We start from the raw sequence: 16,245 nt of genomic DNA, 5'->3' as shown, positions 1-16,245 counted from the left end.
GGGGGCGGTGACGCCCAAGGTCACGGGTTGTTGACAGCTTAGCTCTTTGCTTCTACACTTCATTCCAACCGGAACCTTTTTCTCCATACTTTGCTCTTCATATTCGAACGATTGGCACCATGACCGGGAATACTGGAGACGAGGAGGTGTGCCAGGCGGTACTGGGCTTCGTCGCGGAGGGCACATACCCTGAGGAGAAGGTGGTTGCTGGCAAGTTCCCGGCAGCTGCCCTCGCCAGAGAGTTGGAGCTTATTTCTAAGGCTCGTGAGCAGGTAGAGGTACGGAAATTTAATTAATCAAATTCAGATCACATGTACTGACTTGCGCTCTTGAACCCGGTTAGAACGAGATCAGTTCCCTGAGTCGAGAGAACACCTTTGACGCCGACGACTGGATCATCCAAGCGAAACAACTTCATGAAGATATTGAACGGTCTAGATTGACTGCGCGTGAGATTGTCGCCCAGCATGAGCATACCAATCCCCTCAAAGCCAAGGTTGAAGACGCAAAGGCGAAAGTCGCATTGGTTGAGACGGAGATTGCCTTCAACGAGGCCGTTGCAGACACCCTGGAGGGGGTGCAGCGACTGTGTCAGCAGCTCGAAAATGGACGTGTTGCCCTCCGAAATGGCCAGATCACCACCGCTATTGAGCAGCTGGAGGCTACAGGCGCAGCTGTTGGGCAGGATGCTTTCTTTACCAATACAAACGTGATGGCCATACTCTCTGGAGAGGTAGCACAGTTGCGAGCTGAAATCATAGAAGCGCTCCATATGCGCTGGGCAGACCAACTGAAGATCGATCGCAAGAACCGCGAATTTCAAGTGTCCAAAACTGATCCAGCTGCTCTTGAGGACACCATCGCGTCACTTGCCCGGATGGACATCCTCACAGCTGCCAACGAAAAGTTTCAGAAGGACTTCGTCTCCGCAATTCTCAATCCAATCTTGCTGCCTCGCCCTGATGGCACTAGTCATGGCGTTATAGTGACGGATACCACCATTCAAGTTGAGTCAAAGGCCTCAAAGACAACCGTATTAGAGACCCTGGATTGTCTCTCTAGCGTATTGGGTCACTTGCGACACAATCTACCTTCGGTGGTATCTGCGGCTCTCCCTGAGTCTTTCATTCCAAGCATCGCTTCCAAAGTGATTTCAGAGTGGCTATCTTCTGCTATCCCCGTTGATCTAGCTGGTCTCGCCGATTTCGAGAAACTGTTGGATCATGTCCTGCAATTCACCCAGGCCATAGAGTCTTGGGGTTGGACTGGCCAAGAAGAGCTGTCCGCATGGGTTAGTCAGGCTCCACGCTTATGGCTGACTCGGCGTCGGGTGGACTCACTTGATAGTGTTCGGAAGGTTCTCGCCGCCAGTCAAGGCACAACAAAACTGGTCGAACGTGTTGAAAAAGAAAAAGTTTCTCAGACCGACGGAGCACTCTTGGAAAACGCTGTCAATGATGACTGGGACGCGGACTGGGATGATGATAAAGATGATACTTCCGTGAAAGGAAATACATCAAAGCCCCATGAAGATGAAGAGGAAGAAGACGTTAGCGCCTGGGGTCTTGATGATGACGAAACTCAAGATGAGCCCAACCCAGATACAGCTGCACAAACAGAAGATGATGACGCCGACGATGCCTGGGGCTGGGGTGATGAAGATGAAGATGCCCAGAAAGCCGGCACTGAGTCTTCCAAATCAAATACCACTGCCGCACGGGAACAGGCAGGCGCCAAAAGCACAGCTGGGTCTCAGTCGCCTAAGGAAGTTACCCTGAAGGAAGTGTTCACCATTACTGATATTCCAGAGTCGGTTCTCAGGTTGATTCAGCAGCAAATAGTTGACTCAAAGGATATTTTGCAGCCTACGTAAGTCATGCCTGCAAATCCTTCATCTTTATCCAGACTAACGAGATATCAGACACGCCAAATCCCGTGTTGCATCCTCTGGAAATGGTCTCCTAGCTCTTCCGACCCTCATCCTGGCCATGTTCAAAGCTACATCATCGACATTCTACTCGATGAAGCTAAGTTCGGGACCGATGTACCTCTACAATGACAGTTTGTATCTTGCAGATGAAATTCGGAAGCTGGTCGAGGAGCATGAACTCTCCAGGCTTCAACCAGATGTTGAGGCATTGGAAAAATTCGGAAAACTTGCTTATAGCAAGGAAATGCAAACCCAGCGAACGATTGTTACTGATCTGCTCGATGGAGCGCAAGGATTCGGGCAATGCTCCGAACAGCCCTTCCAATCAGACTGCGAGAACTCCGTCACAGTCACCGTTGACCGGATTCGCGATGTTTATAAGGAATGGCAGCCCATTCTGTCACACTCTGCTCTGCTCCAGTCTGTTGGATCACTCTTGTCTACAGTGATAAACAAGGTTGTCATCGATATTGAAGATCTGGGAGATATCTCAGAAGACCAGTCCCGACAACTGGTCTCTTTCTGCAGCCAGATCTCGAAACTTGAAGACTTATTTAGGCCCCAGAATGGTGATGCCGAGGCTTTGCCTGTTACAGCAATCTACGTCCCAAGCTGGCTTCGCTTCCAGTATCTGATCAACATCCTGGAGAGCTCACTCGCTGATATCAAGTTCCTCTGGATTGAAGGAGAACTAGGCCTGGAATTCTCCGTCGAGGAAGTGATTGACCTGATTGAGGCATTGTTTGCTGAATCTGACTATCGGCGACGAGCCATAGCAGATATTCGCAGAGCTCCCAGAGGATAAATGTCAAAATATAGAGGAGCCATATTACTACTTGAAATCCATTTATATAAATAATTCCGCGGCAAATTGTGTTAGCAGTGTTTTGCGTTTAGTAAATAGGGCCTATCTCCGCGCTCTGCGCAAGTGTGCCGCACAGGTCACCGTATTTTTTCTTCGCCCGCCGAAAATGCGACAGCCACCAGAAAAGATTCCATCTCCAACATCAGCACCAATTTGGCCTCGATTTTACCATGAGTGAAGATCAAATTATGTCAGGAGTCTCCGAGGCTGCGCAACGACAAGTTCGCGTGCAACTCACCAGCCAGCAGGAGGATATTGCTCTGCCTGAGAGCACCGGCCCAATTCTCATTCCCACCGGTAAGTTGATGTCGATCAAAAAGTAAGAACCACAGTACTAACGTTTCTTCTGTACAGGTCTTCGCCGTTATGCGCTGTCGACATTGGTGAACAACCTTCTCTCGAGCGAGAAGCCAATCCCATTTGAGTTTTTGATCAACGGAACTTTTCTGCGGACCTCAATTGACGAATATCTGGTCGACAATGGTATCTCTGCCGAGACGACCCTCGAGATTGAATACGTTCGGGCTTTGATTCCTCCTCTGCACATCGCCTCTTTCCAGCACGACGACTGGGTCAGCTCTACTGACGTCCTTTCCACCACTTCACCGGCTGCATCATGGGCATCAGGCGCAACCTTCAAGAAGGGCCAAGAGAGAATCCTTTCTGGAAGCTATGATGGTCTCCTCCGCATCTGGAACATGTCATCCGAGACCATTGCGACCTCCCCTGCTGCCACTGAGGGCGGCCACACTGCCTCCATCAAAGCCGCCAAGTTCGTTTCCCCGAACCAGATTGCTTCAGCGGGCCTTGATCGCACAGTCCGATTGTGGAAGTATACCGAAGACGAGGGTGGCTTTGCTGGAAAGATTTCTCCCCAGCTGGAGCTGTACGGTCACAAGTCTGGAATCGAGTCGCTATCTGTGCATGCCAAGTCCAACCGTCTGTTGACAGGTTCCTCAGACCACACTGTTGGATTCTGGTCAACCAAGAAGGCTGATGCACCGGCCGCACCCGAGAGCTTGCTTCCTTCCAGCTCTCGCAACTCCAAGCGCCGCAAGCTGAACTCGTCTGTTAGCACCGCCCAACGTGGACCTCTGTCCATGTTGTCTGGACACACAGCACCCGTCTCTGCCGCCATCTTTGACGCCAAGGATGCCACCGTTGGTTACTCTGCTTCATGGGATCACTCCCTGCGCACCTGGGACTTGGTTACTGGAGGTCTTGTCGACACCCGCACCACTTCGCACTCTCTTCTCTCTCTCGAGCACCTCCCCGAACTCAACCTCTTGGCTGCAGGTACTGCTGCCCGTCATATTACTCTGATCGACCCCCGTGCATCCGCCGCAACTGTGACAGCTATGACTCTCCGTGGCCATACCAACGCTGTTGTCAGTTTGTCACGCGATCCCCACAGCACATACGGTCTCATTAGTGGCAGTCACGATGGCACATGTCGCATCTGGGATATCCGGTCTACCAAGACCGACAAGGAGGGTGTTGTTGGTGAGAGTGTCTACTCCATTACACGAAAGAGCCTCGAGGAGGAGGGCAAGGCCGACAGCAAGCGTGTTGGTGGTGAGGGTGTCAAGGTCTTCAGCGTTTGCTGGGATAAGACAATTGGAATTGTCAGCGCTGGTGAGGACAAGCGAATCCAGATCAACCGTGGAGAGGGTGTTTTGTCTTCCAAGGCATAAATGACATGAAGTCGCACATATGGGCCTGGCGTTTTAACACTTGATTGAGGGCAAAAGTTGAGAATCTACCTAGATACATATTATTATTTTTACTGTTCCATCTTGACGATTACCCTAGCTCGGAACTGGATGTACATGTATATCTACCTGCAAAACTACAGTTTCCACGACCCTAACGTCACAGTATTGTCAAGTAGGAGTGCAATAGATCGATCAACTTTCCCGTCATTATGATACAAAGGATATGTCAATATTTGTGTTAGGAGTTGTAGTTCTCTGGCTTTTGTTCACACCAAGTCCATTTCTAGCCTATAATACATCCAGAGGGGTGTTCCATTCACGTACAATTCAACCCGGCAAAAATCAAATGCCAGGTATCAAGAAAACGCCAGTTCCATGCCTCTCACGCAAAAGCGTGAGATAATTCCATAAAAGCACACAGCGAACGAGCTACCATCCGATTTAAAGCCTCCGTTCCATGCGGTTCAACCGGACGGGAGTTTTGATCTTTTGATCATCTATTAGCCACAGTCCACCTCCAAATAAAGCAATATATATGGAGGGAAAGAAACGACTCACCTGAGTTCGTGTCCGCTGTCCCCTCACAGGCAAGCCCAGTGCATGACGTCGACCGCGGTATGTTCCTGTTTCCTTCAGACGCTTGATATCATTGAGAACCTCTCTGCGCAAGTCGTTCTCAATCTTCATTTCCGAAAGCACGGCGGTCAGATCGAGGACCTGCTTGTTGGCCAGCTCGCCGACACGGCAGGTCGGGTGGATGTTGAAGCGGGACAAAAGGCGGGAGGAGCCATTGTTGCCGATTCCGAAGAAAGTCTCAAGGGACTTCTGTTATGCGCAAAGATTGCGTGTTAGTTGATGGTCCAATGGGGCGAGTTGTGGTGACGCTGCAGGTATATCGGGGGTTGGCTTGCCTTGAGCAGGTTCCGCTCGGGGAAGTTAACGCCTAGGATGAAGACCTGCAGAAAGTTTTAGCGAGTGTTTCAATGATTCAATCAATGTGGCCTACTTACCATCTTGACGCTATTTGGCTGGCTGCTGTCTTGACTTTCGATTGGAGTCCGTTGCTTGTCGCTCTCGAACTTCCGGGAGAAATCATCCGGCATCATTGTTTTTCCGGGTACTATTTGCAACTTGAACGAGGTATTTGCATTGTAAGATTCTGTATTTAATGTAATAAATACTGATTTACCCGCTATTATTCAACAGCCCAATTGCAAAATTACATGTTTGGAAGTGGAGTGTATTCTCCGCACGCCATTGCAAGCTGGCCTCGTCTACTTCTCCCTTCTTCACTGTCTCTCTCAAGCAGTGACAATTAGCAAGCATGTTTTTCCGGAACCTATTCCTGTCTCTCTTCGTCGTCTTCGCCGTCGGCTTCGCGCTGGCCCAGGCTGAAGAGTCCAAGGAGCCCCGTGGCCCCAAGGTCACTAGCAAGGTGATTGCTTTACTCTTGACTGCCAGACTGGCTCTCAGTTGAACTGTGCTAACTGATGAGATAGGTCTTCTTTGACATCAAGCATGGAGAGAAGGACCTTGGCCGCATTGTGTTCGGTCTGTACGGCAAGACTGTTCCCGAGGTTCGTTCCTCTATATCCCATGCAGCCGGCCATTGAGGATTCATCGCTGACATTGTCCTTTCTTTAGACTGCTGAGAACTTCCGGTATGGATCGCTGGTTGCACCAACGCATTATGCGTCTCTGTATAAACTGACCACTCTCATAGCGCTCTGGCTACTGGCGAGAAGGGCTTTGGCTACCAGGATTCTACCTTCCACCGCGTTATCAAGGATTTCATGATCCAGGGTGGTGATTTCACTAAGGGTGATGGTAAGTTAATCTGTCCATGGCCAGAGGCGCACCACACTAAGCGTTTACAGGCACTGGTGGTAAGTCGATCTACGGCAACAAGTTCAAGGACGAGAACTTCAAGCTCCGCCACACCAAGAAGGGTCTCCTGAGTAAGCACCATGTTCAAAAGTCCTATTGACTGAATGTTTCGGATATCTGACCATTCTTAGGCATGGCCAACGCCGGCAAGGACACCAACGGCTCTCAGTTCTTCATCACCACCGCCATCACCTCGTTCGTACCCTACTTTTCATTCCTCACCATATGATCTGTGGCTAATCATTTGACAGTTGGCTCGATGGCCGTCACGTCGTCTTCGGAGAGGTCCTTGAGGGTTATGAGATTGTCGACGAGATCCAGAACGTCCCCAAGCACCCCGGTGACAAGCCCAAGGAGGTTGTCAAGATCGTCAAGAGCGGCGAGCTTCCTATCGAGCAGGATTCCGAGGAGAAGACCGATGGCAAGACCGAGGACAAAGGTAGCCGTGATGAGCTGTAGATAGGTGACTGTCTGCGCTGTTTCCTCTGCTGCTGGTTAGTGGCTGATAATGTTGGGTTTTAAGAATTCGACCAAGAGCCGGTCACTGAGCCGGTCACCGAGGCTCCCGAGACCGCCACGACATCTTACTCCTTCCAGCCGCTTGTGATTTTCTTCGTTCTGATTTGTCTTGTGGGTGTCTGGATTGCTCGTCGCCGCAGCCAGCAGCAACAACAGGAGAAGGAGCACTATGATGCGTAAGAGATGAATGTATTGAACTGTTGAGTATATCATGTTATATTTTGCAAGTCTTAAAATAACCCGAAGTAGACGCTGAAGCAGCAAGTTGATTAAATGCACCCGGGGTATACTTCCCTGGATCTCCCAAATGACCAGTCAGCTCCGGTGCTTAGTCAGAGCAGAACCCCCAACTGGCGAGTCAAAAATAAGAAATTTTTTTTGTGGCGGTCAGTACTTGGTCGGTACCTGCTCAATACAGTGATTGGCAGCCAAAACCCAGGTTCCCCCCAAGTACCCACGCCTCCTGTTTCGTCTCATTACCTCACAGTACGGTACTGCCTCAACCTGACGATTTGCCTCCTTCCCACACACTTCACTTCTCTCTATCCCTTTTTTCCACTCTCCTCTCTTTTCTTCTAGAGCTAGATTTGGGAGATTTGCATTTATCAGTTTCTTGACTTCTTTTTTTGTTTGCCTACTTCATCTTTTTCTCTAGGTGGACCCCCCCTCAAGCAAACTCCAATCTTTTCACATACCTTCTCCCAGTGAAGGTATCTTTGACTTCTTTTATTCTGCAAGTGTCTTTCTGAGATTGCTTGCGTCTTGTCATCCTCTCCGTGAACCAGAAAATAAAAACTGTTCGTTTCGCTTCTTCTTTCCTCCCACCCCCCTTTGCCCTCGTCGCCCTCTAACCTCCAAGTCGCCACAGACATTTTCAACCGCAAAAATGGCCGACGGTCTGCAGATGGGAAACCTTTCCCTCAACGAATCCCAACACGCCCCCGCCGGTAACGCTCCTGGCGTTGGCCGTGCTGCCTATATTCCTCCACACCTCCGCCAGCGTGGCCCTGGACCTGCTCCTGCCAACGTTGATCCCGCTGCTGCTCCTGCAGGCGGCTTTGGTGGCCCTCGGTACAGTCTCCCCAAATCAAAATCCCCCACCCCCTGATGAGATGTCACTAATATAAGTGGCTTCTTCAGTGGTCCCCCAGGTGGCGGTAAATGGGCTAACGCTAACGCTCCCGACTTCAGTCCTCGCGGCCCCGCTACTGGTAACCCTCCCATGCCGAACCCAATCGGTCGAACCCAACCCTTCGATCCCCATGCTTACGGACATCCAGGATCATACAGTGGTGGTGGCGGCAGCTACAGCGGTGGTGGTCAGCAAGGCCGTGGCTCTGGCGATGGCCAGTGGCGCGACGGCAAGCACATCCCCGGTCCCGCCAACGCCCGTGTGGAGCGCGAGCTCTTCGGTGTTCCCAACGACCCCACCAAGCAGCAGACTGGTATCAATTTTGCTAACTACGACGACATTCCCGTTGAGGCCTCTGGTAACGACGTCCCCGAGCCCGTTACTCAGTTCACCAACCCCCCTCTGGACGACCACCTGATCTCCAACATTAAGCTCGCTAGCTATGTTATCCCCACCCCCGTCCAGAAGTACTCTGTCCCCATTGTCATGGGTGGCCGTGATCTCATGGCTTGTGCCCAGACTGGTTCCGGAAAGACTGGTGGTTTCCTCTTCCCCATCCTCTCCCAGGCTTTCAAGAACGGCCCCTCGGCTACCCCTGCTGCTGCTAATGGTCAGATGAGCTACGGCCGTCAACGCAAGGCCTACCCTACTTCTCTCATTCTTGCTCCTACTCGTGAGCTTGTCTCTCAGATCTTCGATGAGGCCCGCAAGTTTGCTTACCGCTCTTGGGTCCGCCCCTGTGTCGTTTACGGCGGTGCCGACATCGGTTCTCAGCTCCGCCAGATCGAGCGTGGCTGTGATCTCCTCGTTGCTACCCCCGGTCGTCTTGTTGATTTGATCGAGCGTGGCCGTATCTCTCTCGCTAACATCAAGTACCTTGTTCTTGACGAGGCTGACCGCATGTTGGACATGGGTTTCGAGCCCCAAATTCGCCGTATCGTTGAGGGTGAGGATATGCCTTTGGTCCAGGACCGCCAGACTCTCATGTTCTCGGCCACCTTCCCCCGCGACATCCAGATGCTCGCCCGCGACTTCCTCAAGGACTATATTTTCTTGTCCGTTGGTCGTGTTGGATCTACCTCTGAGAACATTACTCAGAAGGTCGAGTACGTCGAGGATGCTGACAAGCGCTCCGTCCTCTTGGACATCCTCCACACTCACGGCAGCACTGGCCTGACCCTCATCTTCGTCGAGACCAAGCGTATGGCCGACTCTCTCTCCGACTTCCTCATCAACCAGCGTTTCCCTGCTACCGCCATTCACGGTGACCGCACCCAGCGCGAGCGTGAGCGTGCTCTGGAGCTCTTCCGTAACGGCCGTTGCCCCATTCTGGTTGCTACTGCCGTTGCTGCTCGTGGTCTTGATATCCCCAACGTGACCCACGTCATCAACTACGATCTCCCCACCGACATTGACGACTACGTCCACCGTATCGGTCGTACTGGTCGTGCTGGTAACACCGGTATCGCCACTGCCTTCTTCAACCGTGGCAACCGTGGTGTTGTCCGTGACCTCCTCGAGCTCCTCAAGGAGGCCCACCAAGAGGTCCCCGCTTTCCTGGAGAGCATTGCCCGCGAGGGCAGCGGCTTCGGTGGTCGTGGTGGACGCGGTGGTGGCCGTGGCCGTGGCTCCAACGCCACTCGCGATGTTCGTCGCGTTCCCGGCGGTATGGGTATGGGTGGTGGCTTCGGCGGCGGCTCTTCCTACGGCGGTGCTGCCGGTGGTTCTACTCCCTCCTACAGTGGCAGCTACGGTGGCAGCGGTGGCGGTGCTCCCTCCTACGGCGGTGGTGGTTACGGCGGCGGTGGTGGTGGCTACGGTAACCCTTCCGGCTCCTCCGGCCCCTCTTCCTGGTGGTAAATCAGTCGTGGTCTTTTGACGAGGCCGCCGGGTCTGATTGGCTCCATTGCTTTATTTTCCTTTGTCTCTCGTTGACGGATACGATCAGAACGAGTCCCTGAGTATCTCTTTTTTCCTATCTTGCTATCTCTCAGGGACGGCTTTGTCATGACTGCTACGACTTTCTTATGCTTGTTTTAGAGTCATTTCCTCCATTTCTGCGCATGTTTCTTTTAATCCTGTTACCTCTGTTGTTCCTTATGCCCATCTGACTTGTTCTATACCGGGCTATGGTATAGCCTTGTCCAGACGCGGGGCATTGGCGCAGTCGGATCATCTGCTTTCGAGCAACCTGTGATCAGCACTGCACGAACATCATAGATCGCGTTGTCCTATTTATCTTTTTTATGTCCGCTCTCGTCAGATACCCCTTATGTTCGAGCGTTCCCAGCAGGGGACACGTTCGAGTGACGCGCGTGCGCCGAGCGGAGAATGCCGGCTTTTCATTCTCTCGAAAAGTTCTCTCTTTCTCTTTGCATCCTTCTCGGTGTTTGTTATGGCTGCATTATGTGCAGCATAGACTTTTTACAGCGTCGGTATCTCATGGCGGACATTTCTTTTCCAGTTTGCTGCCCTCGTGCGTTCTGCGGTTTTTCTTTTCCAAAAAATCTGTTCTTTCTCCGGGCTTTTGCTGGTGGGCGAAACAAAACTGGGTTTACTTTGCATTCTATATGGCGTTGGCTTCACCTGCATCCACAATATCCTCTGCTTTCTGGTCCTGGAGGCTGATTGTTTCCGAGTGGGAACACATCACATTATTTCCTTGTCTGTTCTGATCATTTTCTCGGACCTTGGAGGATGGGACGCTGTCGCCGCCGCTGGATGAATGTGGGCTCGGAGGAACCTGAGGCCTTAGGCCATGAGAAGGACTCTCCCAATGCAATTTCCAAAAGTGTTTCCTGATCTGTGTATGATGTAGCTTACTGAAATGCAGCTTGTGAAGATCAATTGTGTTCCGAGTGTAGTGTAGGAGAGTATATCATATATCCAGTAGTAACAGGATCTGACAAATTCTCGATGCAATTTCTCGCAGATCGTATAGTGCTCATAGTGCTCATAGTGTACATAGTGCGTGTATTTTACATGCATTCTTTGCGCCATCCCACAGGATTCGACGGTGATAGTGCGTGGCAGTACTGTCTGATACGGGTAGATATCACAGCTATACCTTCATGGGCACTCGGCACTGCTTTCTTCCTCGATTTTCCGGAACTTTGACCTCATTTTTCATTTTCCCTTATCCTCACTCCTTTCCCGTTCCCTCCCCCCTTCTATCTTTTTTTCTCCCGTCCTCATATTGATCTTTTTGTTGCTATTTCTGCTTATTGCATCGGCCCGCCCTACTAGGGGGCATCTCCATTGCCCCAACCCGCGATTTCTCCGGTTTTCAGTCTGTCGCAAGCGTGTCCACCTCCCCCCCCTCAATATCCACCTTCCAAAATGGCCGATATGGACCAAAGCATGATGGACGAGTCTTTTGCCGTGTCCGAGGCTGCGGATGACCAAAACCACGCTGGCTCAACCGCCAGCGCGACGGTCGGTACAAGACGACAAGCAAATGGCACGATTGGCTCTGTCTACTCTGGCAACAAGATTCGGCACTTGAAGAAAGAAGATGGTATCCCACTGTGGCGCAAAGATATCCAATACCAGTTCCTCAAGTTGGTGTTTGAAGACAAAACACCAGTCTTTACGCGGTATCCCGATGGACAAAAGGGAATGGATTTCGCTGATGTCTACATTGACGCAATGGCCCGGAGCAGCAAGACTAGCAAGATCCTCAAGGACAAATTGCAAAATGACAAACCGGCAGCTATCAGCATGGCCATGGTCTGTCTGCTCGTCAATTTCGGTCGCATGAATACCACTCTGAACTGTACGTGGAAGCTCATACATTCTCTGTCTAAAATACTAACAGCGATTGCCTTTGCTTTACAGTCTTCCCTGAAATGCGTGCTCAACTCCGAACATACCACTCGATTCCGTCATTACAAGCGCATCAGGACTCCAATGCCTATAAGCAGTTGCAGGATGCCCCACGTCTCAAATCTATCCTCAAGGGTGCCTCTGAGGATGCCGAACAACCAAACACACTGGATAAGATCAAGCGGTTAAATGTGCCTAGGACGAATCCGGTGAATCTGATCTTCGTTCTGGCACAGTACGCCCCCAAAGTGTCGGAAACACACTTCTTCCCTCCTCGGGATTTCTTTGATTTGGTTATGAGATCTACGCTTTCGAGTCAAAGTCGCGCCAGGGCGTTCCTATGGTTGATGTGGTGGTACCTGGAAAGTGACTTTAGCCGTGAGGCGGCCCTAAACAATCCATTTGGTGCTGGCATGGAAGGCGAGGGCTCTGAGGGACTACCTCTCAAGGTGCCAGCCTTTGATATATTGACTGAGGAGCAGTCGAACGAGGAGAATGTAGATACACCCGAAGAGCAGGAATATGGAGAGTCGAAGCGACTGGAACGAAAGCGTACGTGGTGCTCACAATTGCCTTTGGATATCGTTGACTGACAAACTGGTGTAGGCATTCTGGAGGAAGAAGAACCATTACCACGCGTCCCAAAACGACCCAAGAAAGGTAAAGTGCCATTCGCGCTGACCGAAACCTGTTCTGGTCTAACATAAATCTACAGAATTTGGCTTTGAGGAAGACTCATTTGCTGGAGACTACTCTGGCTTCGGAGGCCGCGGCTCTGCCATGTCAACCCCTCTCCACCCCTCTGCTAAACGAAGTTTGGACGACGAGGAAGATGATATGACCCCTGGTGGCTACTCCCGTCCGCGCCCCAAGCAAGCCAAGCGGGAATCCTCACTTAATCGAGCTATGGGCCAGCAGAGGCTCATCTTGAAGACGCGAATGGAACACACTCCCGATGCCTCTCCCGCGCCTCCGGGCTCCAATCACCCAGTCCTCAACCGTTTCATCACCGAGCCTTCATTGTCTTCAGCCCCCGGACGTCGACCACGTCCATTAACACAGCACCAAATTGCCGTGGAGCAAAATCGCCGTCAAAGGATCGACTATCTCCTCGCTAAGCGCCGGTCAAATGCCTATCGTGTCCTCCGCGCCAAGCGTGAAAGTGAGATTCCATTCGGCCGCTACGGTCGCTTGCTTCAGAGTCTCCCCGAAGGCTACAACACCGAAGATGAAGATAACTCCTGGGGCAAGGGCGGCCTTTTCCCGAATCCCGAGGAAGAAGACGACTTTGGAGAATGCGCCAGTGTCTTCTTATCTGTAGTCCGCAAAGCCGCCCGACGACTGGACCGCTGGGATTGCGATGAAGCCAACGGGCCCAAAAAGGATCGCAAGCAAGAACGCGAGGAGCGATACAAAGCCCGCGCAGCCCTGGAGGCCGACGTGCGCAACAGCAACAATCGCTCGCGCCCGCGTGCCTCACGCCCCAGTGCCGCCAAGCGCAAGTCGGGTGTCACAGCTACCCCAGGCACCGCAAAGAAAGCCCAAGCGTCTCATGCCAAGGGTCTTCCCAGCTACCCCGACGGTCCGGGCGCTGGCACTCCCGGCATGGGCACCCCCAACTGGGGCGGACATGACGACTACATCGAAGGAGAACTGGATGACCTGGACCGGGAATTACTCGGTGAAGGGTCCGACGGGGATTCCACTGAAGATGATGATGACGAAGATGAAAACTCATCTACATATGAGGGTGCCAATGGCTATGCGCGACATGAGGCCTCATCCCCGCCTCCTGCGGGTCTTGCTGATCACCGAGTAGGTGATGGCGACGATGTGATGGAAGACTAAGTAATTGGGATGGCGTTTCTATTTCTCTTTTGTACTGTGTATCACGATCTACCTTTGTGCTTCATTTTTTTTTTCGGCTTAAGGGTCTTGTGAAGGCGTGAATGGAACACCTTGGAATGACTGTATAGCTTTAGTCTCCTTTTTCGTATTAAGATTTCTCCAGATGTCCTCATGTACCCAATGCATTCAGCATCTCCGCGATAGGCTGTCAGAGTGGCAAAGTTTCCGAGGCATCAAGACTGTGGACATAGCTCAGTGGGGAAACATGTGACAATCCCCTCTTTGCCTCATGCCTCATGGACTCTGGACTCGAGATTCTGGACTTGAAACTCTTCACTCTTCACTCTTCACTCTTCAACACTTCTTGAGACTTCACTTCTCAAACAATTCCCGCATTTCAGACCACAGAGGCGAGTGGATACTGCAGCAACCAACAGTATAGAGCGGATTCCTAAACAATTGAGACCTAATTCGATCTATTTCGGTCTACCCCTGCATCGCAATTGACACATTTTTGTTGGGAAGCGTCATATCCCCCGTATCCGACCCTACAAATTGGTTCTCCGGATTTGACTTCGGCTACTTCATCCCTTCACTTCCCCTCGGATCATCATCTGACATCCTCGTACGATCTTCCAACGCGTGATACGGAACGGGACTCGGTCGAATTCTACCGCACCACACTTTTCCTGCTCAGCTTACTTCAACCTCCCACCCTACCTTAGCCATCATGACAGAACAACCTCGCATCTTACGTCCACGCCCAAGAAGAGCCTTCGATCTCACACCGGCATCAACCGAATCTTCCGGACCTCCAACCCCCGCCGAATCAACCACGACGGACTACCTCAATCCCAGCACTGCGCCTGCAACAGGACCCAACTCTACGAGCGTCAGTCGCACCGGCTCAGTCATGAATCTCACCTCCTCAACCCTGTACGGCATCTACTCGCCCACCGCATTCGACAGCCTGCGCGATGAATCCAGCCCCTGGGGCACAGAAGCCAATTCCCCGGCCTCAGAGTTCCCGCCCGAGCCGTCGCAGCGCGCAGCAGAGAAATCGGCCATTGAACCGCGGCGGATGGCGCTGCGGCGCACACGCTCACGGTTGAGTCAGGGATTATTCCGGGGTGTCATTCTACCACAGATCCTGAGCAGTACGCTGCTGTTTGGATTTGGCATTGCTTACGGTGTGATTACGGTGCATCTTCATGAGAATCATTGGATTACCCCTGTTAAGCTGGAGAATGTTCATTACTATGATTCATGGCAGTACCTGGGTGTCTGGGGGCTAGCTGGTATTGCGCTGGGCAATCTACTTCCTTGGCTGGATGGCTGGCGTGAGGGTGAGCTTGAGAAGGCCGATTCCAAGCATACGAGTAACGAGGAAGAGCGCGAGGATCGCACTCCATCTTGGGTGACTGTTGCTCGGAGTGTCGGTGCTTTTGTTGGGATTGCTTTCGCTATGGTACGTGCTTATTTTTTTTCTCTCCCCGTTTTTTTTTATATTTTTCTTCCATGCAGGAAAAAGTTAACATGGCGTTTTTTTTTATTTGCAGCGGAGACTCCCTTGGCAATCTACCACGCAAGCCTCTCTTACTCTCGCCCTCGCCAACCCCGTTCTCTGGTACCTTATTGACCGTACCACGACCGGCTTCGTCCTCTCGACCACTGTCGGCTTGACCGGTATGGGGGTTGTTCTCGGCCTCAAGCCAGAGCTGGTACCTATGTCTACTGGTCCATCGTTTGGCACTGGTATTCTGAATGGCACTGGACTTGAAAATGCATTTGGAGCAGGCATCACACAGGAGAGCATTGCGGTCCGCACTTGGGTCGCCAGTGTCATTTTCTGTGCGTGCGTATGCTTTGGAAATGTTGGCCGTCAGCTGGCCATTGGAGCTGGCAGCAGAGATACTTTGAAGCCATAGTGCTTCAAAGCACCTGGGATTTTCTCGGCTGGATAGCCTGAGGTATATGCAACGCTTTATGAGGGCGTTAACGCCGATACAGGAATAATTTTTGATAGATAAATGTACGCTGTAATAGATAAATGACTTTTCAAGAGCTACTTTCCAGACATTCATCTTATTGATGACTTTAGAATCATGGTAGCTAGGACTTTTGGATCACAGATGAAGACATAAACAAAGATAGTATTGATATAAATAATATTGATATTGAGATTCGCGATGTGGAATCAATCATTGCAATCCCTACTACATGACACAAGGTCAAGCAGGCACTGCACCCAAGATCGATACCTTTAGCCATTGGCACTCGGTCTCCATTCTCTTTACGATTTCCGTACTTCATCAGACAAGTCCTCGTAGGAACGCTTTTTGGAATGTTATTTTTTGCGTTGTTCATGAAGAAAAAAGAAGAAAAGAGGAAATGGCGCGAGTGGAAAAAAGCTTTTGAATGCCTGGGTCACGTGGGACGCTAAGGATTCTGCCTGTTCCCGTCTATGATTGGCTGGCATCTACGCGGAGAGTATGTAATAGCCAATGGTATCTTTGGTAATATA

The 16,245-nt window shown here is 51.4% G+C and overlaps 6 protein-coding genes across 6 annotated transcripts; 5 read left to right on the top strand and 1 right to left on the bottom strand.

The window, feature by feature from the left end:
• Window positions 1-119: 119 nt before the first annotated feature.
• N7511_009377 (WD repeat WDR12/YTM1 family ribosome biogenesis protein) lies at window positions 120-4,489 on the top strand (the record flags this gene model as incomplete). The annotated part of the gene is made up of 5 exons (XM_057131754.1): window positions 120-278; window positions 344-1,869; window positions 1,922-2,648; window positions 2,942-3,092; window positions 3,150-4,489. The coding sequence occupies 5 exons, from the start codon at window positions 120-122 to the stop codon at window positions 4,487-4,489; spliced, it is 3,903 nt and encodes a 1,300-aa protein (XP_056979742.1).
• A 462-nt stretch (window positions 4,490-4,951) lies between these two features.
• Window positions 4,952-5,613, bottom strand: N7511_009376 (mitochondrial 37S ribosomal protein uS13m; the record flags this gene model as incomplete). Its single annotated transcript, XM_057131753.1, has 4 exons — window positions 4,952-4,996; window positions 5,069-5,335; window positions 5,422-5,466; window positions 5,521-5,613. 4 exons carry the CDS (start codon window positions 5,611-5,613, stop codon window positions 4,952-4,954), a joined length of 450 nt encoding a protein of 149 aa, XP_056979741.1.
• A 221-nt stretch (window positions 5,614-5,834) lies between these two features.
• Window positions 5,835-7,096, top strand: N7511_009375 (uncharacterized protein; the record flags this gene model as incomplete). The annotated part of the gene is made up of 8 exons (XM_057131752.1): window positions 5,835-5,945; window positions 6,010-6,087; window positions 6,155-6,171; window positions 6,234-6,337; window positions 6,388-6,468; window positions 6,529-6,592; window positions 6,649-6,836; window positions 6,921-7,096. 8 exons carry the CDS (start codon window positions 5,835-5,837, stop codon window positions 7,094-7,096), a joined length of 819 nt encoding a protein of 272 aa, XP_056979740.1.
• A 706-nt stretch (window positions 7,097-7,802) lies between these two features.
• On the top strand, window positions 7,803-9,908 carry N7511_009374 (DEAD/DEAH box helicase; the record flags this gene model as incomplete). The annotated part of the gene is made up of 2 exons (XM_057131751.1): window positions 7,803-7,987; window positions 8,057-9,908. 2 exons carry the CDS (start codon window positions 7,803-7,805, stop codon window positions 9,906-9,908), a joined length of 2,037 nt encoding a protein of 678 aa, XP_056979739.1.
• A 1,479-nt stretch (window positions 9,909-11,387) lies between these two features.
• On the top strand, window positions 11,388-13,721 carry N7511_009373 (uncharacterized protein; the record flags this gene model as incomplete). Its single annotated transcript, XM_057131750.1, has 4 exons — window positions 11,388-11,823; window positions 11,886-12,425; window positions 12,480-12,533; window positions 12,589-13,721. The coding sequence occupies 4 exons, from the start codon at window positions 11,388-11,390 to the stop codon at window positions 13,719-13,721; spliced, it is 2,163 nt and encodes a 720-aa protein (XP_056979738.1).
• A 730-nt stretch (window positions 13,722-14,451) lies between these two features.
• Window positions 14,452-15,649, top strand: N7511_009372 (INSIG family protein; the record flags this gene model as incomplete). Its single annotated transcript, XM_057131749.1, has 2 exons — window positions 14,452-15,189; window positions 15,281-15,649. 2 exons carry the CDS (start codon window positions 14,452-14,454, stop codon window positions 15,647-15,649), a joined length of 1,107 nt encoding a protein of 368 aa, XP_056979737.1.
• Between the last annotated feature and the right edge of the window lie 596 nt (window positions 15,650-16,245).

This window comes from Penicillium nucicola (genome assembly GCF_028828085.1).
Source record: "Penicillium nucicola strain IBT 29836 chromosome Unknown utg000010l, whole genome shotgun sequence".
In the NCBI taxonomy this organism is placed as follows: Eukaryota; Fungi; Ascomycota; class Eurotiomycetes; order Eurotiales; family Aspergillaceae; genus Penicillium; species Penicillium nucicola.
This window is presented reverse-complemented; position numbering and strand designations above follow the sequence as displayed.